This window comes from Lates calcarifer, linkage group LG8 (genome assembly GCF_001640805.2).
Source record: "Lates calcarifer isolate ASB-BC8 linkage group LG8, TLL_Latcal_v3, whole genome shotgun sequence".
Classification (NCBI taxonomy): domain Eukaryota; kingdom Metazoa; phylum Chordata; class Actinopteri; family Centropomidae; genus Lates; species Lates calcarifer.
In genome coordinates, this window is record NC_066840.1 from 18323012 (window position 1) to 18349686 (window position 26675).

Below are 26675 nucleotides of genomic sequence, written 5' to 3' on the forward strand. Positions count from 1 at the left end.
CTGTCAGAGGACGAGTTTTGGACAGAGGGGGAGTGATACACAGGAGACTCATCAATGATGGTTCGTAAAGATCAGTTAGTTAAATGAAAATGCCCAAAGCTACTTCCAGCCAATGATCAACATTATCCCAATCCAGAGAATGTTTTGGGCTAACGTCATGCATTAGCTGGAATTAACCATTTCTTCCACCCAACCTCATCCTCTTACAACTCAACCGATTAGCAGTCCAATTTAATGTCCCAAAGATTCAAAGTAGCGAACAGGGACAGGAATATCTCAAATGTCATTAGTGTCACAGCAGCAGCCTTGGCATCCAGCATGATCCAGGCAATGAATTCCACAAAGCACTATGCAAAATGATGCTGGTTCCCCCGAAAGCCCCAAACAATTGGCAATGATCAATGTGTAACCCCACTGACACCAAACATGAAAACAGGAGGGATGTGATTTACCTTTCCTCAGCTTGCAGGAGGTGCAAATGTTACCTTCCTCAACCCAAGCCTTGATCTTAGCATTGCGGGTTGAGAGGGAGAGCCCTTCCCCATGACCGAACGATTGCAAAACAAAAAACTGGATGGCACAAAGGAAGTGGCAGAATGGAAGCTACTGCTACAACAACACATATAGGAAGGAAACACTTTTTTTTTTTCCAGAAGTGGGGAGGAAGACAAACGTATTGGATGCTCTCAAGACAAAGGAGGGAGATTCAGTCCATAGCACATTCTCAACCAACAAGGAGTGGAAAAGAGTGGGTGGATTATGCCAGCAGAAAAGTTTGGATGTTATTGATGATCACTACATCACCTCATTTCACTCGTTTCTAGTGGCCAGCCTGTTATGTGACATTATGCAAAAATTCTGCTATCAGATTAGGGCCTGATACGGTGTTGGATCAGTCGAGAGTCATTAAAAGAAATAAAACTCAAACCAAAGCAAACCAGGACATGCACAAGTCACACAAATGCAAATGTACACCTGTTGTCTTATCTTAAGTATATGTCACTGTGAAGTAACAGCAAAAAGAATTTGAGCTGATCTAACCTTCTAACCTTCATTCTAAATGAACTTTTCATTGGTTTTATATGCTCAGTATACAACAGGGTGACAGGACCACACCTCCTAAAAGCAGAGGTGGGACAAAAAAAAACTTTTATCATGCTGTCGGTAAAGACATCAGCAGTTTACCAACAGAAGATAGTCATAATATAATAATAATAATTCAATGTCAAAGTCAGGTTGTCACAATGTATAGGCTAAATGCCAGCAGTGGCCAGTGTCAGCACTTTGCAAAGGGTCAAAGTCAAATTAATTATTCACAAGGCATGCATAATGGCAGGCTTCTGTGACATATGAGCCCCTGTAATGTGTGGTGGGGCTAACATTGACTCTTCTGTTCCCGTCAGCATTTGTCGTCGAAATGTTGGTGAGTGAGTGAAGTTGCGAAAATTTAGGAAAATAAAGTGGTGTCAGTAAATGGGATGTTTAAGATTTGACAATCTCCCCACCTCTCTCTTTTGTCACAGGTTGGATAATATGCACTGGACAGAGCCTCAACAAACTCCTTATGGAAGTACAGTCAGTCTCAAGATGGACGCCTGCTTTATGACTTACACTGCCAGTGTAATATAGGGTCTTTTAGGTGTGGGTTTTAATGCCACTGAGGACAATGTCAAAACCCTTACAAAACCAATAGGAGCCAATGCAACATCTGATGTTAAAGGGACAGTGTAAGTCATAATGCAGCCTTAAATTGACCAGGGCACAACCTCTCCTACACAGGCCTATCAGGGTACAGAGTAATGGCCAGAGTGTCACGATAATCACTTTGCATACCAGGTTCAGAACTTCATCACGTGAGACAGAAACTGAGCAGCCCGTATTTATTTTTGTATTGTGCTAATGTCTGTAATAATAGCTTAAAACAGAGTCACTTTCTATAATGGCTTGAGAATACATGTAAACCCTAAACAGGTTTTCACCTCTCCCCCTCCCTCCCCTCTCGTCTGTCCTTTGAAAATTCCACACAAGGAACAAAGGCGGCGGAGGCATTTAGAAAATGTCAGCTCTTGCCCCTTGGGTTGCACCACATGTTTTGTTCAAGCAATAAACACATATAAGCCCCCCGCTATGAAAAGCTTCCTGAGTACAACCTCATATCCCTTGCAGTCAAAGTAAATACTGCTATTCATTTCTTATAAAGAATGAGCGGGGTAAAAAAATAAGATGAGGGTCTGAAGCTTGGGAACTGCAAAGCGTTTAACGTGGCACAAAAAAATGGAGGAAAAGTGAGACACTGTTTGCATCAAGCACTGAAAATAACTAGACGAAGGTATAAGAGAGCTGGAGGGGAAAAACCTATTGTTGGATCCCTGGTATGTGCTTGTCCATGGCATGGGCCCATACAAAGTAGGGCAACCATATAGGGGGCGAGGGTAGGGGGCTTCATTTGCTTAGCAAAGGCAGAGCTTCAGTAAGGGGTTAGTAAGGGAGGGTCATTCACGGATGGCCAAGGCTTTTAAATGGTTGTTACCTGGAGCTGTTAAAAAACGACAACAAAGAAAACAACAAAATCAAACAGAACATTAGAAAGGAACAAAAAAGTACAGCAGCGCAGTGATATTCAACCATTTCTTTTTTTCACTCATTCACAACACATCTATGCATGTCACAGCTGTCTTTTCTCAGTTAACAGGGAATTCACTTATTCCCACATTGCCACATATTTCACTTGTAGTGCGAAACATAGTTTAACTGAGGCAACATAAAAATGACACAACACATACCAGCATTTAGAACTTAAAATGACAAAGAAATAAGCTGATATGGACAAGTGAGACAAAATATGCGGAACAAGAGGTGCAGCGTGGACTATTGGGACTCTTACAGTTGAGATCCATGTACCAGGCATCATTGCCGTACTGGTATTTCCAGATGGTTTGGCCGATGGAGCAGACCAGCGAGATGGCCAACAGGCAGCCAAACAGCACAAGGATCTGAAAGTTGGTAATGCGCTCCACATTGGAGAGTTTCAAAGGAGGCCGAGTAGAATTCTGGGTAAACACATGACAAGACAGTTGTGGTTTTAAAAAAATGGAGAAGTATGGCTCGTGGTGTTGTTCTGTTTCTGTGGCCTCAAAACGATGATACAACAAAACATGTTCAAATAGACTGAAAAAACATCCTCATATATCTAAACCCTTATAACACTCTATATTTAAACTCTGGTGACATACTGTGCATACAGACACGCAAAGCCTGTCACATTAAAAAAACCTAATGTTATTTGTTGGTTAAACAAATTTAGCTACATAAAAATGTTTTAAATAAAGTAGCACCAGTTTACCAGACTGAGCTTTTTCTTCAGTTAACTTGTTTATATAACTGCATATACAGTAATACCCTCCAAATACAATACAAACATGCTTTACCTGCATGAGTTTTGTGTCATGGCCAGTGTAGACCACCACGCCATGGACCCACTGGGTGTTCCTCAGCTGGGCTCCTCTCAGTAAGATCTGGTCAGGACCCAGTGGTACTGTGCTGTAGTGAGAAACATCACTGGCATGAGTATATTTGAACATGTGTCACAACAGAATGATAATTAAGATTGACAATGTGTCTTAGAAGACAATGAAGTTATTGTTGTCTTTGATCAACAGTGATGGCTGACGCCTTTACAATTTTACAACCAATATATTGACTTTTCATAACATCAACTTATTACAAGCTTTCCATTATCAACCTTAACCCCTAAACCTGATTCTTTGTTGATAAATATGCCAATACCAACAGTAGCCAATAATTAACAGTACAACACTAAGCAATCTATCCTGACATTACATAACAATACAAACTAGTTCATTAGCATTTTGTGAAGCTGCGACAGACTATGAGACAAAAAAGCCAAGGATAGCTCCTGGTAACAATGTTTATTCAGGAGAGCTTTATTGTCCTACACTCCTTGAATTAAGCTAAGAGGAGGCATACAGCACACAGTATAATGCATTTATCTAACAATGGCAAAGCCTCCAAACAAATTCATAATTAAATATCACTGAAGCAGGTGTTTTCATTTATTCAGCAGAAAGATTAAATAATCCCTAAAACCTCATAATGCACTGACACTGGCTCTGCTCTTAGCTAATGGGCTATTGAGTTCCTAAGAGGGGCAGAGAGCCAGCAATGGAGCTCTGCAACGCAGCCCACCTGTGTCCATCCAGACGGATGTTCCCAACAAACTCGTACAGATGGCGGTTTGGGCTCTCACACTCCATCCGCCCAGAGAGACGCATCAGGCTGTCAATGTCCTTTATGTCTGCAGTCAACTGGAGACCCTGTTGGTGTAGTCACAGCAGCATTACAGTGATGTTTTTATTTCTCAGTTTGTGTTGTAAACTTTCGGAAGATTCCTCTTTGTTCTCATTGTATGAACAATAAAGAATAAAAAAAAAAATCACCTGTCTGATTTTAAGGTTTGTTTCTCCATCCAAGTTAGATGTTTCAATGTAGCACATACCCTGTGGTTCACTGTTGTGAAGGGAAAAGGATACAGACACTTGGAATAGTAATATAATATCACAAAAGTAAAACACTTTTTACTCACATATCACATTATGTGAGTAAAAGTTCATTATTTTATATGATTACAATTTTATATAGTACAGCACTAAAACAGAGATTACTGATTATTTCTCCATAATCATTTTAAACTTTAATGTAATGTCAAATCTATTTCAATTATTTCTGAGCCAAATCTGATAGGGAAAGGGTCTACAACAGAACAATAGCTAAAAAGGCTGCAAACAAAGATGCTGTATGCCAGCCTTAAAGCCACTCAGGAGCATAAAACTACATTTAAGTTTTACTGAGTGGAAGTTGCCCAGTTAATGTACAGTGCATTTCCCGAGGGCAGACATGCCATCTTTGTTTGCTGCTACCCCAGAGCTTAACTGTCTTTCAAAAAAAGCTAAAATATACTGCAAAGGGACAGAGGGTGGGGAGAGAGAGAAAACACCAAAGTGGGGTGATATGGGCAAGCAGGCATGTCGAGCACAACAAACAGAGCAGACAAATGGGCCTCTGACAGACTCTGGGCACAGGGACAGAGAGTTAGAGCATGCCGGTGCTTAAGGTGAGCTGGGTCGCTGGTTAGCTACTCTTTTAATAGAGTGATTTATTCAAACCAAAAGCTGGTCCAAACACACGCGGGGTGGAAGGGAAAATCAAAAAGAGATTCGGACACTGAAGCCCAACCACAATCAATGAGAGGTTTGGAATCTGCTACTGTTAACCACTGAATGAGACGAAGTGAGCAGAAGTCTGCTGCGATGGCCAGGAGACAGAATAATACTGTTTCAATACTGATTGTGAATCACTCAACTACACTTAGGCTCGTTCAAATGGCTGTAACATGTTGTGGAAAGTTAACTAAACTAAGTCCAAGATGGTTTTCACCTTTTCATCTTGGGATGTGACTGCATGCAAACTGTCACATCAAATAAAATCGTGGCATTCAGGGTGCCATACAAGCCATGCAAGGGCAGAGATATGGAAAATATATTCACATCCAAAAACAAAAAGTATCTCAGAGAAGGAGCATGTGCTCCTGTGCTGTAATACTTGATGTCTCCATTCACTCTTAGCAGTGTTAGAGGTTTCAGCCTCAACAACATCAGCCTCAGCAACATTGAAAATCATCTACTGTACATGTTATGTTATGAAACAAAACACAACATGATAAAATGATTGTACAAATGGCCAATATTATGGCTGCCAAACCACAATGTAGAGGAAAAGTAGAAAAAAGGGAAGGAACATGGTTTTTATTGACTGTGGAACTTTGATATCTGGTTGTTGCCAAAATAATCATAGACTCCTTCCTTCCTCAGGTGGAAAATAAAACATTTCTCATTGGCATCAGGAGTGATGGAAGAGCTACAATGTCTCGTTCCAGTTGGTACACACAGCCCCTATCTCTCCCACCGCTGTTTCGTTGGTATTGTTGCTGGTTTCCTGACCTGGACGACAGAATGACGAGGTCAGCCGGGAGGTGATCCCCATTTGCAGCTCTGACTACTTCCCCAACAGCCACCTGATATTACCAACCACACACCAGCAGGGGGCAAGAGAGAGGAGGTGTGGCAGTTGTTCGCACAGGGGCAGAGAGAGGGAGGAGAGGATGAGAAAAGGAAAAAAAAAGGGAGAGGGATGGACAGGGTAAAAGAAATAAAACACAACGGACAGACAAACAAACAGCAAACACATAAGGGGAGAGAGACAAGTGTTTCAGTTCCAGGGAGATGAGAAGAGCACAATGATCAGTCCTGTATGACCAGAGGGTATCTGTTCTCCTTTTCACAAAACCATTTGGAAAATCATACTGCAGTGAAATTGCTGGTGAACAATAATAATTATTATTATCATTAGAAATTGTAAAGTGGGATGTGGAAGGTTGTGATTGAATGGAAAGACAGAGGAAGATTTTTTTAACACAATCAAAAACTTTCCAGTCTGCATTTTTTGAGAAATATGAAACCAATTTGGACTAAGTTTGAATTTAAAAAAAAATAAAATTGGGACAGAGAACCATTCTAGGCCACAAAGTCCCTGCTACAGCAGGCCCAAATGGTTTGTGAAAAGGTGAAGGAGGTAGGTAGGTTCATGTTGACATGATTGGTCAGTTCTAATCCAAAAATCACATTACCACTGCCCCACCTAGAGAAATGATGGGTGTTACATTAAGATCCATAGCATCCTTTTCCTGGACTCTTAAAGTTTTGTATTTCTCAACAAAAATGCAAATTCTGATTTTCAAATGCAGGATTTTTCAGCCACTTTGACAACAGCCCTATTTATCATCTAGCCATCATTTCTTTAGGGAGAGCTGAGAGAGAGCAAGAAGGAAGAAGGAAGAAAAGAAGAGGAGAAGTTCCCCCACAGTCTGGCAGCAGGGTGGACTCCTATACCTGGATGATAAAATGACAGCATCCGCAGGAACGAAATCACTGCCATTTACTCTAATAATATCGCCCACTTCAACCTGTGAAAATAAACTGTTTACTGCTGTGCACTGCCTATAAAACAGCATAAAAGAAAACATGAGTTCAACATCAGGAGTAAAAATGTGCAGCTGGAAAGAAAAAAGGTAAGTACAGTTAAGCAGTGCAGTAGCATAAAAATGTTGATTCACTACATAATTAAAGATCAAAAGATAATGTCATTATAATTATTTTTTTCACAAAGACAATGATGGGCAAGCTAAGTAGGTTTGAGTAGGTAGGATGTGTCAGGTTTAATATGTCAATCACATCACAGTTGCCATTTATGTGAGACCTGAGGTGATTATAATTATGAGAAAACAGGGGTAAGTCTGTGAAACTCAAACATTTTGTTCCTCACATTGTAAAAGAAAATCTATTATAGCTGAGGAAAACAGGATTATATAAAATACATGAACCACAGCAAAACAACTTTGTTCCCAAAACCATGAAGACCGGCCTCATTATAAATAATTATGATCTAGATATTTGGCAGAATTTAAACATAAAAAACAAGTTACTCATTTTGGCCTCATTCACACTGTCCTGAAAGAGTTACTAAATAGAAATCTGGGAGAGAAGCCGCTTTTACAATATGTATGATGAAGATGTAAAAAGTATTCATTATTTAAAACCTCTGCTTTTTAGAGAAGATTTTGATGTGTATAAAGAGGAGGGACATTCACATCAGCAGCAGCAGCAAGTAACAGTGATATTCTTCCTGCAGAAACCAAGCCAATGCATGAATCAAGTATTTTGTTAGCGAATATCTTAGTTACAGAAATACTGTGCTTCTTTATCATGCTGCTTCAGACAAGGCACTTTAACAGTGTGTGTAGTTTCAGTCAGTCTAGTCATACAAACACCCTTAACCCCACCCTTCAGCATCTGTAACGCTCCAGCACATATTTCATGTCTTATTTTAGCATGTTTTCATGATACGTATTGTGTCTCAAGTGTGTGATGTTACTGAGTTATCTCTGCAATCACGAGTGCATCCTCCCATCTATCTGTGGGCCTATTAGTCTAATTTGTATCCATCTTAATATATTACATCTCCACTACTGTAATAATAAGAGTTGAGATGGCACCATGTTTACACAGGCACTAAATCTACTGCTGTTAATTTAGTTCACAAGAACAAATATTTCATGTGATAAATGTTTTTTTCTTTTCTGTCTCATATCCCCAAGAGCAAGAGGAAAATTCAGCTTATATTGCACAGCTACATGCTGAATATACTTTCTAATGGACGAGACAGTATTACAGATTATTAAACAGTAAAAATCTACCTTGTTTCTGCACTGCCTGGTGGTTTCTCTCCACACCCTCTGGTTTTAGCTGAATTGTTCCAGACACAGTAATAAAATTGTTTCATTAGGAGGGAAGAGAGGAAGCTGCTCTTTGTCCTCCAGCATTGCTGTGTAATGACCGTCCACATGGAAACACTGGATTAATTAGTAGCTGGATACCAGAGAGGTCAGAGTGTGTGTGTGTGTGTGTGTGTGTGTTTGTTTGTTTGTTTGTTTGTGTATAAAGTATGTGTGAGACTTCCCTAATTGACAACAGCACAATAGATGGTGGAAGTGGTAGAATGAATGATATGTTTTGTGCTCCAGATGTATAAAATGTGAAGTGGTAAAAACGACCATAAGTGACACATTGTGCGCACGTACCTTCTCCCAGTGCACAATTTCCCAGGCACCATTCCTCAATACTGTTGTCAGTAACGAGAGAGATTGGGGGGGGGTCATGGTGAGAGAGAAAGAGGATGTAAAAGAGACAAAGAAAAGAAGGATCAGAGATGAAGACAGAGCACAGTTGTTAGAAAACACACGACAAACTGACATTAATGCTTTAATCATGTTACAACTAAGACAATTAGGTTTTTATTAAGATCTACTTGCTTATTGGCAAATTAAATTCCTCTACAATGAATACAGTAACATATTGGTTTTCCTATTCAAAAACATGTTCAAGAAATGGTTTTCGGTACCTTGACATTCCTTTTTGTTGACAACATTGTCAGCATTGTGACGTTTCTGCAATGAAAAAAAAACAAAATTCACATAACATAACACGCACATAACATACAAACCAAATAGGAGAAAATTCCCCAGGCATAGTCCTGAAGAAGCACTGTCCCTGAGTGACAAAAGAAACTAATCATACAAAGACTAACTGTCCTGTATTACAAGAGCCCCTTCTGATTCTACAGCAGGAAATGGCCTGAAGAAGTTGACACTGTATAGCGCCATTTACTACAGTGAGAGAGAGAGAGAGAGAGAGAGAGATGGAGAGATTTAAGTCTGCAGTTACAAGCTGAAGAAAGATAACACCTTTGCACTGACTGCACAGCGGCTGTGAATACTCTCACTATGACAACACGATCTTTGCACAGACTCGTGTCGTGCAGTACAGCATTTAAATAATGCCTTTATCCTAAACACACCTACAGGAACATGACAGCATGGAGATTTTGTCTTGGTATCCACAATGAGAATCACAAAACCTAGTCATGTTTATGTCCAGCTCCACCTATTTCTACCTAAGTGTTAAAGAAACATGGACAAGATGATCTTTAAGTGCTCCAAAAAAAAAACTTTGATAGCTAGATAAACTCCATCTGCCACTGATGATCACATACAACAGTTCAGCTTTTAATATGTTTAATCAGATAGAAAATGATGCCAGGAAAACATTTAACAAATGATTTAGAAAATTATTGAACTACCAGAAATGTTACACTAGCATAAATGTTCATGTGCATGTCTCATTGTACCCCTAGTGAAGTTGAGTCAGGTAGTATATACAGTATTTTACAGTAAGGTATCATACTTACAGACTAAACAAACTATACTATGTGTATTCTGTGAGACCAGATCAGCAGTATTAAATCCCCTCATGTCCTTCTTGTTTGCTGAACAGTCATGCAATCAACTGTGACTTCAACAGCTGATTCCAAGGGACAGCCTGTCAACTAGCATCACGCTGAGTAATAATGTGCTGCTGAGTCCGTCTCACATAAATAATCACTGCGTCTTAAAATCCAGCTCCTAAGAGCAGCGTGTGCGGTTACTTGATTAGCAACGAGAAGACGTATCCACTCACATCCCTGCTAATAATCTGTTTACTTTGAAGATCTACTCGAATTTAGCCTAATTCTAATTCAATTTAAAACTAATTTGGGTAATTTGACACACTGTACTATACATATCAGGAGAAAAAAAACAGTCCTCTAGCTGCACACTGACTGAGAAACCAGAGCAGCGGAAGGTGAAGTAGCTTGCATCAATACAGGGCTGCTAATGGAGGAGAGGAGCAGAGAGGTATTCGCTCTCCTTGGCCAGATTTCTCCAGTGACCTGTGGACTCAAGCCAGCATCCTTACAGACCCAAAAACATCTATCTATGGCTACAGCAGTTATAACCCGTTAATATCACAGACCATACTGTCTAGCCCCCCTGAATAACAAGCATTTTAAAGCATTAAATAAACTGAATACGCTCTAAAGGCTTTGTTTTCTCTTGCACTTTTCTTCCATCCACTCTTTTAGGTCTACCTCTTTCTGATTTTATATTCCAGTGTGTCTGTTTCTTACACTGTCACTCTTTCTCTCTCAGCCGTCCACTCCCCACCCTTCTCTTTCGGCCCCCAGTTGAATCAAATTTGATTTAATATCCCTGCAATATGCTGTAGTGTCTAATGAATAGGTTGGCTGTGTCACATGGCTCCAGCCTTTCACCAGCTGCACCATGCCCAGGAAAAAGTTTGCTGGTGGAGACCTTTACAAAGCTCATTCATCACCCCCTGTGCAAGAGCTGTCAGCTAATTTCATTCATCTATACTATCTGTGCACCCTCCTCTAGTCACAAACATGTAGAAACAGCCCAATTGTATTTCTATCAGTTACTCCACAGCTCTTCGTGCCTTTCGCCCCTTCTCAAATTCCCTCTGTTTCTTCCCCTCTTGCTCCTTCTGTCCTGATGGACATGAGGGAAAGGAGATGTACTGTATTTATATGATGTGTGTAATCACAGTGCAGTGGAGAGCGAGTAGCACACAGAGGGTATGCATAAATACTGCAGTATCAGGCCCCTGTAGACCTCAGCCATGGAGAGGGAAAAAAATGAAAGCAGCGAGAGATAAAAGGGTAGAGCATCTGCAATGTTACCTTGATTAACCTGCTAATATGGCTTCAGTATAAACCTAATGAGACAGTGAGCAGTGAGCCAGTAGATTTAACTACACAAGGGCAATGGCAAAATTTTCTTTGGTCTTTCAACTGCTGTTTCCGTTTCAGTTGAACTATCTGAGTGTTAAGAAACTGTGTTACTGTGTAAAGGGGCACGATACAGTATTTTGAAATGCACTGCAGCTTGTGATTCACAGTATTGCGTTTCAGATTGTAAGATTTTAAGATGAGAGAGCCACCCAGAACAAAACAGCCACAGAGTGTGCTGCAGCAGAGAAAGCCAGCAACAAGGTAAGATACATGCTGTACAGTGTGTGTCTATAGTGCATGATTCATGAAGTTGGGGGGTCGATGCTGGCCTGTCAGGTCAACTTGTGAGGGACAGCGCAGAACAGGGAACAGACGTGTGTGCAGGTGACCTTCAGCAATAAAGACAGAGTCATCACCACTCCGTTCCCATGTTTTTCACAACAGGCTGGAAGAAAAAGTGCTGCGCTGGTCCCTTCAGCACGAGATAGAAGCTTATAGTATAGAGTAACTGTCCACTGGGACCTGCAAAGAGGATCGCATTGCAGGGTCACTGCAATACAGTAGAATGCAACATTCCCTCACTTAGTTCAGATGGACTTGAGTGGATTACTTATGGACTGGGAGTAAACATATTTTGAAGCCTTTAACTTTCCAGCAAACAAGAATTCATACAATAAAAAGAAAGAACCAAAGCAAAATAGTACTGAAATCAGGCTAAACAAATTGCTTTGTCTGTCTTCAAGCATCTGTATAACAGCTCAGACTTGCTCGAGGGCAGAGAGTTGTTTTGTTTTGTTAATACTAACTGCCTTTGTGCATGAGCATCCAGCATCTAGGTTAATTGACTGAGAGAGTACTCGGGGTGCAGTGGGCACAGCTGTGGCCTCTGAAATCAGTCTGCGCGTGTCTGCATGTCTATGCCTGATGGTGTGTCTATATGTTGGACAGTGTCCTGCTGTGGTCATGTAACCATCACTGCCTCCTCTCTGCTCCACAGGGAACAAGTCAGCACTCAGAGGACACAGTGTACAGTAAGAGACAAGACAAAAGCCCATTCTCTCTATGGGGGGACAGTCTCTTCAAGTTAAGGTATGTCCACTGCGGAGAGTATAAGTGACCGACTTTACAAATAAAACAGTTAACAAAGCATATTTCATGAAGTTCATGAATTTCTTAATTGGTGGTATATCATCTTAATGGCAAAACTGCTTAGAAAATTCATATTTGCACTGTAATAATGGAAGGAAATTAAGAATAAAACATTGCAAACATGTGTATGCTGCCTGTATTCACTGAGGACCATGACGTGAGAGCTAAGATGTAAAGGCTGTTTTAAACCAATTGCAAACTGGACCTCCTAAAGTTTGTTGATAGCCTTTTAATACTTGCTGACAGCCTGATTTTCTAATCAGGTCCTGCTGATGTGTGCATGTCTTAATTCCTGCAGTAATGATGTTTTTCTGGGCCAGATGAAGGCTCTCAGGTAATACCACTTATAAGAACAAGTCAGAAGAAAGATTTTTTTTCAGAGGAAATCAAACACAAAGACTTGTCTCAAGTATCATTTGAAGTCTGTCTTACCAGATCCTCAATGACCTCCTTGACAGCAGCCACCACCAGGATGAAGAGCAGCGGCACCAGTGTGGTCCAGCGACCAGTGGGAGACACATCTGGGATTTGCTAAAAGAGACACAATAAGGGAAAATGAAGTCATCTTAAGTCAACAGAAATATTGCAGAAGCTGACTTTACAATCTCCAGGTACTTTAATGGCTCAAAATAAAGTACAGACAGTACCTCAAACAGCTTGTGTCTCAAACCCACTCATGCTGCCAAATACATCTGCACCCATTAAAAGGATAACCACGGCTGCGCTACAGACTTTGACCTGAATTAAATGCATGGGCTTGTCAGTAGTAGTAGGCTTTAGTAGCCCGTTTCCAGACAGGAAACCACCACCGCCTCAAATTCTAAACAGCATTCAATAGACTCAACTCAAAAATAAATGCAGAAAGTTGTTGGTTGTTGGTGTATCCAGCACCAACAACTTTCTGAATACTATCAAAATGCTCTCCTTACAACTGAATCTTTTTTTCTTTATGCATCTTAAATTAACGGTCAAATAGAGGCATAATTAAAGCCAGGCCAGCGCCACAGGAGACAGTCACTGTTATACTGCTTGAAGGAAACTTGAACGAAATAGATCTCCCCTCTTCCTCATCTGCATAGATGTTTTATTCAAGGTCGCAAAATCGACAAGGCAGGTAATGAAGATTCACACTGGCTGCTTTTCAAAGCAGCTACTTCAAGGTCACTGGATAGAGCCTTTTCCCATCCTCAAAGCTCTCATTAACGTGAGGTAGTCTGTCAGCATGAATATAGGTAAAGACAGACTCTGCGTCCTATGCAGCCTTCCTCCTCATCATTTTTTTTTCTTGCTAAGCTTTGAACACCTGAGACACAGATTTGGGCTCCTTTGAATCACGTAGTGATGATTGGTGGTTGAGGCTTTAAGTGTTCTTAAAAGGGATTAATGTTGACCTATACAAGCAAAACCACTGCACTGCCAGTGCTGAGATCTTTGGTTGTTGTTGGGCAGTTATCAAAAGAAATGACAATCAGCTGGACACTAAAACTCTCCGCTAGGAGAAGCTCATTTCTTTAACAAATTTAATGCTAAAGATTTTCATATCACCTTTCTATTCTGCTTGTAGCTCTAAATCAGTTGGACTATTTGTGTGCGTCTTGCCAATGCAGTGTCTATACTACACTGTAGTGGTATGGATGGGTAAAGTAATGGACCAAAATGCGTGTGCTGAGCCTGCAGGCAAATCTAGCTTCCTTTTAAAGGAGGCACACATAGTATTACATGTATTATTCATTATCAGGATATATAAAGTACTACGTCTAGTGTGTGTGTGTTTGTGTGAGCGAGCTTGTCTGTGTGCATATGAAATTACAGATATAACCTTTGGAAATGGTGTCTAGGTCATGACAAACAGTAAAAACAACCGACCACTCACCACACACCAATGGGGGAAACAAACTGAAGCTGAGAAGAGCAATGATTTAATATTAATATGTCACAGAAACAGCAACAACACCACATCTTACCTGCAAGAGTGCAATGAAGAGAAAGAAGGCGTTGGCTGCCCTCCTGAACTGTGAGTAGAGGAACCGGGGGAGGAAGGTGAGGACATTGTATTTGGCTGTGCTGAAAACCGGATCGAGCGGCAAACAAGGTGACAAAGTGGCAAAGGAGAGAAGGACACAGGAGAGAAACAAAATGGTTAGTTATCAAAATCTGGTGAGTAATTTTTCTAATAAAATAATCATCTCTTGTAACCTTTGGGTATCTACTCTACAAGGTCCTTTATGTTGCAGACACAGGTGGGTGTGTCTGTGTTTGTGTGTGAGACAGATGAACAGCAGAGACCAGTGGACACAATGATCATAAAGAATAATTAGGAGGAAGAAGGGAGCAGGCAGATGTAAAGAGCTCCCAGCAGACGTGAGCTATGTTGCCTGTGCTGCAGTTTGGGGGGGGGGGGGTTGATGGTGGCCCTACAATCAGACCTCCAGCAGTCTGATTTACAGCTGCGTTAAAGGGCCAGTCAGAACAGCCACTTTGGGAGAAGATATACGCCATGATGTATGCCAAGCCGCTGGCGGTGCTTTGCTTACTCGTGCACACAAAAGCTGTCACACATATACAAGCAGAATATCGGAGAGTGTAGCCTCCAACTCTTCTGAAGGGGCAAAACATATGGAGGTTAACATTTGTGATACCGCTGTTTTATTCCTGCTAGGCTGAATCATATTTGACATTTTCAGCGTTTTTCACTTACAGATCATCCACAAGTACAATGTTAAGTTATGAAAAAGTGAGCTAGCTTTGAATTGAAAAAAATAAAAAATATAAAAATATATAAAATTTAATATAATATATAAAAATTTCTAAGAGTTGAACATTCTCCATCATGATGGCTGCCTGGTACAGTGGAGCTGTCTGGGACTGAGTAAGGGCAAGTGAGTAAGAGCAAGGCATTGTTCTGACAGCAGAACAATGCAATACCAGCCTCACAGAGGAGCCTGATGAAGAGCGCTGTCAGAGCAACGGCCAAGAATGGACCAGCTTTGTTCATTCAACAAAGTCTAGTCTGTCTTTGTCTAGTTACTTCAGCAACAAGAAAAATCATAATCTCTGGGTCACTTGTAAAGGAGGAGGAGAAAATTTATAGCATTAAAATATGACTCATATTTTATTGTGGGCTGAATTCCCCTGAATTCCCCACTCTCTTTGCAATTTCCTGAAGCTACTTTCAAGCTGAGCTATCTTAGAAAAATGTTTCGTTACAGTTTCCAGTCACTCATCTGAACTTTTCTTTCGTGGGTGTTATGACAGAACATTAACTGATAGGACAGAGGTCTAGTTGATTCTGTTCAGGCTCAGCTGCTTTCCTTGATGGACCAAATAGTGAAATTTGAACTTTTTACCTTTAATTCTGAGACAGTCTGAAAAAAATGGTTTACAAAGTAAAACATGTTATTTCATTATATTCAGTTTTATGTAAGTTTCAGGTGTTTAGTTGCTTATAAAACTAAAATCCTTATGGCCTTTCTTTGCTTTCATAGAACAACAATAATTTTATATCTGTCTGAGGTTATAGTGTGATGTCTCGAGGGGATACAAGAGATTTCCCATCTTTACCTAATAATGCTATTATTTTAAAAACAAAAACATAGGGTGTGTGCAGAGTTTTGGATCTATGTGTGAATTTTTACAGGCCTTCCATGCAAAGATAAAATAGGATGGAGAGAGAGGCCAGTTCCTTGTAACTGAAATAAAAAATAAAAAAAACCAAACACAAACAAACTGCAAACCAAAGACATAAGTAACACAGCTAGTTAATTACTTTCGGTTCCACATACGTGGGAAGAGTACTGTAATTAGGCCTCATTTGTTTTGTTTATTATCCTCATAATACCTCATCACCACATGAGGAAGCTCAAAGTTTGCCATCATAAACTGAGAAGCCGATAAACATGTCGAATGAGAAATGTAATTACAAGGAAGTAGAACAAGAATAAAGTGTGTGCACCTACTTGTATGTGAGTGAGAGTGAAGTTATTTTTACTTGCAATATCTTCAGTGTCCAAAAGAACATTTTAGAAAAACCAGGTGGCTGATCTGGTTTTCTTTTTCATTCTAATGCAAGCAGATAATTATATGTTCCACATAGTCACCATTAACTCACAGTCTACTACTCATTGCGAGATACTTTGCCATATATCACCCAAAGCCCATAACAATACCATGAGTACATTCACATTTATGAATGGTGACCGCAGTGGGTATTAAACCCTGGTAGTGCTAATGCATAGTTACCGCCTCCGTCTATCCCTTGAGATACAAAGAAATAGTGGCTGTGAAGCTCTCATGCAGGTTAGACTAAAAGCCCTGGCTTTATCATTCCTCTTTCAGTGCATTTGTCATCTTGTCTTTGAGACTGTCCTTCTCTTTCTGCTTATCACGTTATTTTCCTCACTCCATCCTTCTTTCTAAACTCATGGGGTTAGAACTGTAAAGCATGCCATGTCCCACTCTCTAGTTACTCTTGTACATTGTCTGACTTCTTCCACAGAGGCAAGGCAAGATAAGAACTCATTTAACACTCTCCTTAATGGATGATTATGGATCTTACATTTTATTTCCTGGCAGTGCCCTGAGGATCAAGACGATATGAGAGGAGCACTTCCTCCACTTACTCACAGTTATCCAGATTATAGCCATGTAGAACTGATGAGAGGAACTTTAAATAAATCTATCAACATTTTCACCACATTAGAAAAGTTTGTCATCACATTTTGTCATTATAATGTTTAATTAATTTAATCAAAATGCTTGCGTCACCCTGTAAGTTAAAACTAGATTAAACAACTGTTAACCAAACATTTTGAGTGTTCTGTTGACAAGTCATGATCTTTCAGCCACACCTATTGACTCCTTGTATCTTTTCATAACAGTGCCACACCTAAAAACCACATGAAACACCAGTCTTTCCCTATGAGGTTTAAACATGTATTACTGTATACTAATCACATGACTGTGATTAAATGTGTTTCTCTCAAAGTCACAAGCAATCATATCACATGTTAACCCACAAAAAGAGAAATTGCAAACCTGGAGGAGAGCCATCAGGTAATGAGTCTGTTCCACGGTACAACTTGAAAAACTTCCATGACTGATAATGGCAGTCAATTGTGTTGTTTTATTGTTTAAATCACAGGGTCATGGTAAATTCTAAAAGGGCTGCCAGAGGCCACAAATGGAAACAAATGTTAACCAGCTGTTGCCAGATAAAGGCTATTACAGTAAATAAGCTTGAAAACATAGGCCTGTTTTGCTCGTAAATGTGTGCTCGATGAAGACAACAGAAAACATGACCTGAGATTTAACTGTTGTTAAGCAATGGGTTGACAGAGTAGACCATTCAGGAAAATACCAAACAATGTCTTTCCTATCATTTGTAAATTACAGATTTTAGGTCATCAGAAGCTTTTCAACCCCTGTCCGCTGGGGGCCAGCAGGTGGTTACTGGCATATATTAAACCACAAAAAAGATAGTCAAAGCAACTAAGGTCATTTGCCTGACCACAGATCTCATACAAAACAGAGATACATACAGCCTTTCACAGAAGCCTTGCATGAATAAGAACATTGTTAATGATTTCTTTGTGGGTTATATGCACCAAAGTATAAAGTGAATCTCTATATGGTGACTGTGTGTTTTGACAGGTGGTTATATAATGTCTCCTTTTCCAAATAATTTTGTATGCAAACACAACTGCAATAGCTTGCATAAAGCTGGTTGGACCAGTAACCTTTATGGATGAATGACCTCCTGTTTAATATTCTTTCAAGATGTGTCTGTATCTGTAAATGTAACACTGTATACAAGTGCACTCAACAGGTAACTCTTGCTAAAATTAGTATGTGGTGTGTGTCAATGTGCACACACAATGTGCACATTTTAGTATCTAATTATACTATGACATTATAATGAGAAGCTCAAATTTGATTCACAAAGCCATCCAGTAAGTTGAGGAAGATGAATAAATACCACTTAGTGAAATGTGTAGATGATGCAGTTAGGTGAATAAGACAAGTTAAGATATTCTACCCAGACAGTTACACAAATTTCTGTGAAGTGAGTGTGCATGTGGGTCATTATATGTTTGCGTCCATGTCTGTCTGAATCTATGCATATTTCAATTCCCCCTTGTTTTCCACACACAAGACATGCTGCATCAGCTTTTCATGGGTACACAACAGCAAAATGGTTTGTATAGCCACTCCTGTTTACCATGGGATAAGTTGTCAACATCTCAGCAATTAATCACCTTTACATTACAACCAGATCTGCCAGCAACCAGTACAGCTGAATAAACAATCCATGACAATCCTTACATGTAACAGTACAACCAGGGGAGCCACTGTGTTATGTGCATCTGTGTTATGTGATGCTGCAGAGGGGGGTTGAGAGCAAGTGAAAGCAAGAAACCTGTGAGGGATTTTTGTCTGCTTGTAAGATTAGATTCAGCATTTATCTCAGACCCTGCTCCTGTTAGAGTCTCCACAGGTCACTTTGAGACAGCAACCAATCCTCTAGAACAAATTAGATCTTTAGAGAAGCCTAAAGCCTGTGCCTTCAAGGCCTGAGGCAAATGTTTGGGCACATTTAGAATTCAGAAACTACAAGGACAAAGAGGAACTCAACAAAAGCCCAGTCATCTGCAAGCTGTGTACTTCACTGCTAAAATACTGCAGTAACACCTCAAACCTCTGAAATCATTGAAGAGACACAACTTGGATACATTACAGTCAGATCCAAAACTGGTGGGTCTGAAACAAATGCTGCTTGAAAAGGCATTAACATACAAGCTGGCATCCAGCTCACTGTGTCTGCTGTAATTTCTATCTGTAAAAACTGTGCTGCAAGCATTCAAATGTTTATTTCCTTAACTCTTCATTGTTGCTTATTTATACATTATCAAATCGGGCATTTTATGAACAATATCAGTATCAGATTGCAAGTAACTCAAATCAAAGGCCAGTGAATCTGAATGTGACTAACTTGGGACATCGTTGCTAACACACACACCCACAGAACTAAAGTACTCATTGAACAGTCATATCCAAGTGATAATATTAAGAATAATACTTGATAATTTTATCAGCCTTATTTTGTGTGTTTGCCATGTTAACAATAGGAGCTTCAGTTGCATGGGATTAATGTGATATTTTGCTTTATTTTTCAGTGGGGGCAGGTCACCTTCTGAATTAATGACTACCTCTGGTAAGGTCACAAAAATGTAATACCCTTTTTGAAAATAGGCAGAGGTGCTCTTTCACAGTAAAGGCCATATTACTTAAACTTCTCTGATGCAATTTAATTCAACCATTAACCATCTGGTTCTCCAAACAAGCTAATAATGTTGAGCCTTGGTTGCAAACGCTCATTGACCAAAGTCTGTTAATAATTAATAACCTAACTAAAAGTAAAACTAAAATAATGATGGGTAGATATCACATTAGCATCACCTAAGTACTCAACTTATTAATCATGCAGCAAAAGGACACCCAAAATCATGAAGGATAAGTGCTTATTTTCTTACAGCTGAGTAATTTCAGAGAACAAAGAGAGTAAGGGTAAGAGTAAGGAGGATAATCTGCAACTTTATTAGCTGCCTGCATCTGTTATTTTTCACATCAATACATGAAGCTGACTTAACAAATGGCATAAGCGCACTTGCATTCATAGGCTTTTTTCATTTATTACCCCTGTTCAGTTTATAGCTTAGTCTGTGTAAGCACATACATATCTCAAGCTGCTCATGCAGCAGGAATGCTAACAATAATATTCCTTGACAGAGGACGGCCTGACCCAAAAATTCTGACCTTTAATGCTAAAAGCACTGTACTCCTCCAAGATGAGAACAACAGGATAAAGACGCCAGACTAGAAGATCTGGACTAATGCACCGTTGGTGATACAAATCTTGCAGGTACTTTTCAAATATCATATGGCTAAGGGTGCTGTCATGGCCGCACCTGCGGAGCAGCCTTCTGTACTGCATAACAGTAGTGGCTCCTCACATCCAAACCACTGCACTAAACGTTGTCTGTGTGTATGGAGAATGTCTTAAATATCTTGAATTCAAGATAAAATATATCATATATCTGTCTGCTATATATATACTGTTTGGTTGTCACACCAGAGAGGGGCAGAGTTCAAAGGGTATCTTTTTTTCCCAAGACATTTGTCTGAAAATTGCTGGTTCCACAACATACATTAAAGCAGCTTCACAGTCAAACCAGGCTTTAATTCAATTGTTGTGCTTGCAACTCTGAAGGTTAATGTGGGGTTAAAGGCAAAGTGGCAAGTTGTGCTGCAGGTCACCATGAAAAGCACTGATGGCTGCTGGGTTGCCATTACCAAGTCAAAAATAGCAGCAATTCACACCAGCAGCAAAATCCTTGAGAGAATATGACTTTGAGTGTGAATTTTTAAGGCAGCTGAGATAAAAATTTCATATAAAGTGGCATGGGAAATGCATCTTTGCCATATATCCACTGAAAATCTTGGATGGTAAGTGATAGAGGTGAACCCTGTGTGACTGGAAAGAAGCCTTATGCTAAGCCTATACTCACCAGCAGTACTTAAAACATCTGTGGTATATGTTGTCTTCATATTCTGCTCTATTCTCACAAAGACTACATTCTGTTTTTCTTCTGACTGTTTCAGGCTGGTTGCTTCCTCAGTTTAATGAGGACAAATCTTCTGTTTATCCATGCAGACTCAAAATCTGGAGGTATGTGGACCTAATATAATGGTCCAGTGTGTGATTCCATTCCTAGTCACCACTGTGGCTGCATTGAGACGAGATTGCATTTTGTTTCCCAGCACAAAAAAAGGCAACAAAGAGCACAATGTCCAGTTTAATGCATTTATAAGTAATAGGCATAGAAGACAACAAGAAGCTATGCATTTTACCTTGGGTTCCTCGTATTAAAATGTACAAACTCAACACCATGCAGACCACCAAAGACCTACAATCTTCTTTAGGGTCTAGCATTACAACAGCTTGGGTGGTACTCCAGGACTGAACAGGACTAAAGAAGCTATGTATGTGGACCACACATACTTTACTACAGAGGCTACAAACAGTTACCAGTCACCCACAAACTAAAAAAAGAAAAGACAAAAAAAGAAGAAAATTGACTCTGAAAAAAGATGATTGAGTAATATATTTTAAAGGTGCTACATGTAAGCTGTTGCTATTGCTACACAGCCAACATTAGCATTTACAGTTCAGCATCAAATTTTCAGCTTTTCAGCATCAATGTTAACTCTTGTTTTACAATTATTTCTATCACTTCTTTTCTTCTAATGAAGTTAGCATGCTAACAGGTTAGCCCCACCCCATCACATAATACCACTTTGTGATAGTGTGTCATTGTAGCATCCAGTCAGTCCTCAGTCCAGCATGAGAGGATGAAGAAGTAGCACTGCCCAAAGGGTGTATTCTAACCTCTTGTAATTACAAGAGTGGCTGAACAGCTGTAAATACTAACATTGGCTATGTAGGAAAGCAAAAACTTAAATATAACATAAAAAAGTTACACAGGTTTACTGCAGAAACAGAAAAGTTTTGTGTCAACCTAACCAGTCTGACAAATGCTGCTCAACAGACCTTGCCCAACTTAAAGCATCACATCAGTCATTTACTACTTTTCTCTGGTGTACTGCACTAAGTTCACAGGGTTCAAACTGAGTAGCTTCAGTAGAAATACCACCCAGGCAGTGGTAATGCTAGACCCAAATAGGAGTTATAGTTCCCATATGCAGGGCTCTTGCCAACGCTAGAGCTTGCACCATTTCCAACATTTCCCTGTTGGTTAAAGTGCCAAGCACATTGTGCCAGCCAATGAATCATGAGGTGCAGGAAAGCCTTTAATATTATCTAAGCGCAACAAGCCTCCCAATAAACAATACCTCAACAATTACGACCACATATAGTAGCTCTTTCAACATCTCCTTACCTGACTCGATTGCTGCAAAACTTGGTGAACTGCGGCTGGTTGAGGTATATCAGTCGGGCATCTTCTTGGTCAGCTAGGGATGTCTTTTCTGACGTATCCTCTGTCTTTTCATATCCTGTAGAATGGGAGGAAAGACATTCTATAAGAAAAAAATCTGCCTTGAGCACAAACAAAAATAAGTTTTGACATGTTTGAGTTGGTGGGTGTCAAAATGTCCCCAAAGAAAAAGGCAAGTCAATAATTCCTACACTAAACTATACACTCAGTGTATAGTATAGTTGACCTTTAAAGGACGTAGTATACTATGCTAGGTTTTAATTTAATTTGACATCATAAAATGTTCTCATGTAATATGTGCAATGAAAGTGCGTTCAACTACAAAACAACCCCTTTATCTTAATGCGTATATTATGGACTAGGCAATGCAGCCAAACTGTTAATAGTAGGCTACAATCATTGCAGTATGTATGCTAAACTTGCCACAGTTCAGGAGCAACAACGTGATGTCAGTATAATGCTCAAATTATTATCTTAATGGAGTGAAAAGGTGGTGTAGAAAATATTACAGTGGGATCGCAAAATGATATGCACTGACAATACATCTCTTATTATCGCCTCCACAGTAAAATGCCAAAAACCCCGTTATATAATAATGCAGGGAATCACCTGCTTTATGTGACTCAGACAAAGTGTCACAAAGATACATTTAAGGAGGAAAACACTTCTAAAGTTGTCTGTAGACATAGTCTACTGCAGTGTACATGTTGTCTATTCTGCATACAGAATGAAGAATGAAGCTGTGTTGCCGTAACAAACTTTTGGCAATGGAGAAATAACAATTTTCACGCACCTATAGATTAGATAGAAGAGAGTTGATATCTGCAGCCTAATTCCTGAATACATTTGAAACACACATTTAACCCCTGTGCACCCCTCCAGAAAATTATGATGTTTTACCCTTGGTGCAAAAAATGTTCTGTTCCTAAAAAGTGATATAAAAATATTATATATCATTATTTTTTTCAGTTTCACTGCACTAAATCTTTTGACCCACTTCAGTCCTGATCATAACTTTTAAATTGTATTTCTTTAATAAATAATTTTAACCCTTCAAATTTTTGGAATATTAACCCAGAGACAGCAGGACAGCAGTCAGAGTGCTTTTTTTAACGTAACGTTTTTAACCTTAAGTACTGTAGTGTGTATAGGGGTTGTATTGGTGTTTGTGTGTGTGTGTGTGTGTGTGTGTGTGTGTGTGTGTGTGTGTGTGTGTGGCAGTGGGGTGGGGGTTGGGGTGGTCTGTGGGCATAAGAAAGAGAGAGACAAGGATATCCAAAATATCCAAAATATCCAAAAGCTTCCCCTGAGAACTATTTTTCACTGAAAGTGTGATGTGGTCAAAGCTGAGAATTTCCTGTCAAGAGTGACATCCTGCTGGCAACAGTAGATAGACCTTATCTGTGTGGATAAGCTGCAGCAGAGTGGTGTCAGATAACTAAAATAAAGAGGTACTGTACTTGCAAGACCCTGACCAAGCTGCATTTTTGAATAATTCTCAGTATTTTTCTCTAAATGAAGAATTATATCCTAAGTTTGATATAAAATTTGGGAACACGGCCTAAAAACTAATCCTTAGACCCTTTTTGTTTGTACATTTAAGAAAATGGCATACAGAACTCATTCATTCCTCAATTTATCATTGACACTTACTCTGCCTTCTACACTAGATGAAAAACTGTTTAATTGGCAGAAGCCACCATTCAGCGCCTCAGTACTTCGCCTTCAGTGCCTCGCTTTCCCTTCTCTGGAGAAGCGAGGCATTGCTCTGCCCACCGAGTTCAACAAAGTGGGATGGAGCTGTGTTGGCTAAATCAACACATTGAATCAGGTTTGTACGTGGGTCGCATGCATATAACACATTTTTCCCATCCTCTTTAACAACCACACACAAAATGTTTTTATTTACTGCTGGCATTTCTGCCTCTTACTGTGCCTCTTTAGGCAAAAGCCTGCAACATCAGAGGGATGCCCTGTCCTGCTCTGCTGCTCCAGTTAACATGCGTGCTTTCCAGGCTGGAGAAAGTTGCTGCGTCATGTAAAATGGATGTCTTGGGTTAGTGCAAAAATATCTGAAACTGCTACTGTAGCTTAAAGCTGCTTACTGCAGCGCAGAATGGCAAATAGGAAACACAACAAACAATCTCTCTTTTGAACAGTGACTCACAAAGATGCACAAGGACCCTGTCAAGTATCAACAGGGTAAAAGTTCACAGTAAACTCTCAGTATACTTCTACAAGTATTCATACAGTAATAAACAGCAATGTACACCTGAAATGGTACAGAAGGAGTCACTTACGGCAGTAAAATGATAACTCATTAATATTCAATAACATTCACTTTGTATATTAATAATTGTTAATCACTTTTGTGGACAGGCTAGAAAACAAATGTTCTACTAAACTGAAGTACCATTTGAGGCTGAAATATCTCACACACCTCCAGAGGCAGATTTGGCGGGGATCATCTGGTTTGTAAGATGAAAAATGACAATAAATCAGGGTTCCTGAGGTTCACATTTCCCTGTCCTCATGTTTTAATTGATATGTCTAGATTAGTGCCCTCCACACTGCCTAGAAAGCACTACTGTAAAACTCTTAAGTCAACAGTATTCCTAGACTCTCAAATTACATGCATGTGATCCAGTGGGAGCTGGATGGCCTTCCCTAGCATGCAGTAGTAATGGTGTTGGGAGTTATGAGGTAAGAGCAGTTGTAGCATAGCTTCCACAACTACAGATAAACCCTGGAGTTTAAAAATGGAAAGAAGGGGCTTTCTGAGGCACACAGGGAGGAGGAGTGGGGGGAAGCTGGGCTGCTTGAAACATCAACAACAACAAAACGCCATGTCATGAGGTACTGTAACCAGAGCTCCTACTGGATATGCCCCAGTTGCAACCTCCCCCCGTCCCCCTGCCTACAGTATTTCTTTCTTGTCATGTCAAGTCAAGAGGAAACAAAGTAGAGGGCTGGCTCAGTCTTCACTTCTGTCACACTTCCCACTTTCTCTGCACTTTTCTCTGCTTCTTCCTCTCACCTTACTCTTAACACTTTCTCACTCATGTTACACAAACCTTGAATCTAAAATTACAGCTCTTGTTATTTTAATGATCCACTTGGCTTCGCATACAGGATTACTGGGAAGCGGCTGCCAAACATTCCTTCTTCCAACCATCATCTCCTGATAGTTTCTGTCTTTAGCATGTGCTCTAGGGCTTAAAATAAATCGCCCCTTGCAGTCATCTGGTCACCGGGGAAAACATGGGCTGGCTAACCCAGCCCTGTTACGCAAGACGTCACATCAGCATAGGTGGTTTATTGGATTAGCGTGGCAGCAAAAGGGTGCGTGGATCAAGGCAGCTACAGGAGATTAAAGAGCGGTGACGAGTGCTTAAGTAGGGAAGCCTACCATGATGCCTGTGATTATCACATGTGCTGTTTAGGTAAAGGACCAATGTTGATGCTTGGTATCCACCATATGATGTAGTTATCTAGTAATTCCTTGCAGTAAATGACAGTTCTGTTTTTGGTGTGCAGAGTGAAACAGGGTTGTCTAGAAAGCCAAGGTTGTTAGTTGTTTTATATGTAAGATGTAATGGGTGAGATGTAAGAAACGAGATTATTTGCCTAGACCTCACTGTAATCAATTAAACAAAAAAACTTTTCTGAACTGTGCAGACACTATTCATCAGGTTTTCAATCTTTCCCACATAACAGGACACAGTGTGAAATTGAATTTTTAAATAATGGTATCTTAATGGGATCTAAATGTAGCCCTGGGAGAAGTATGGAAGGTGCTTTCAGGCCAGGTGAGGATTTACATAAAAGCGACCTCATAAAATCGAAGATTTGAGAAATCAGTGAAAGCACTGTAATGGCAAATGTCACCACAGCATTACATAATATTCCTGAAGACCTGACCCACTGATCTTACATCACCTTGATGGTAATAAGTTTCTCCTTGAGAGGAGGTAACTTCCCTCCTCTCAAGGAGATGTGCGTCAGTAGACCTATCCTCATCCCACCAAAATTAAAGCTGAATTTTCAGCTAAGAGCTCACCTGGTAACACTGGGAGGACAGGTATGCAGGAATGAGTAACAGCCCTGATTAAAGGTGAGGGAAAGGACGTTTACTTAAAGACATGCTGCTTCACTGAAGTCTGACCTAGATGAGGACAGAGTAAAATGACTGGATACAACTGTAATCTTATTTTGTTATGTATTAGGAACTATTTCCTTGCACATTTGACG

The 26675-nt window shown here is 40.0% G+C and overlaps 1 protein-coding gene across 3 annotated transcripts in view; it reads right to left on the reverse strand.

The window, feature by feature from the left end:
* The window catches only part of LOC108895351 (phospholipid-transporting ATPase IA), a 103587-nt gene that overhangs the window by 63810 nt on the left and 13102 nt on the right, over positions 1-26675 (reverse strand). For 2 of the 3 annotated variants that reach the window (XM_018694115.2, XM_018694118.2), the window contains exons 2-11: positions 22368-22482; positions 14376-14475; positions 12844-12942; positions 9034-9079; positions 8714-8754; positions 6966-7039; positions 4458-4527; positions 4207-4334; positions 3429-3540; positions 2885-3050 (exon numbers count right to left, since the gene is read on the reverse strand). In XM_018694115.2, coding sequence (XP_018549631.1) covers positions 2885-3050; positions 3429-3540; positions 4207-4334; positions 4458-4527; positions 6966-7039; positions 8714-8754; positions 9034-9079; positions 12844-12942; positions 14376-14475; positions 22368-22482 — 951 coding nt within the window. Of the gene's footprint in view, positions 1-2884; positions 3051-3428; positions 3541-4206; positions 4335-4457; positions 4528-6017; positions 6092-6965; positions 7040-8713; positions 8755-9033; positions 9080-12843; positions 12943-14375; positions 14476-22367; positions 22483-26675 lie in introns of all 3 variants that reach the window. The other variant, XM_018694114.2, reaches the window with a different exon arrangement.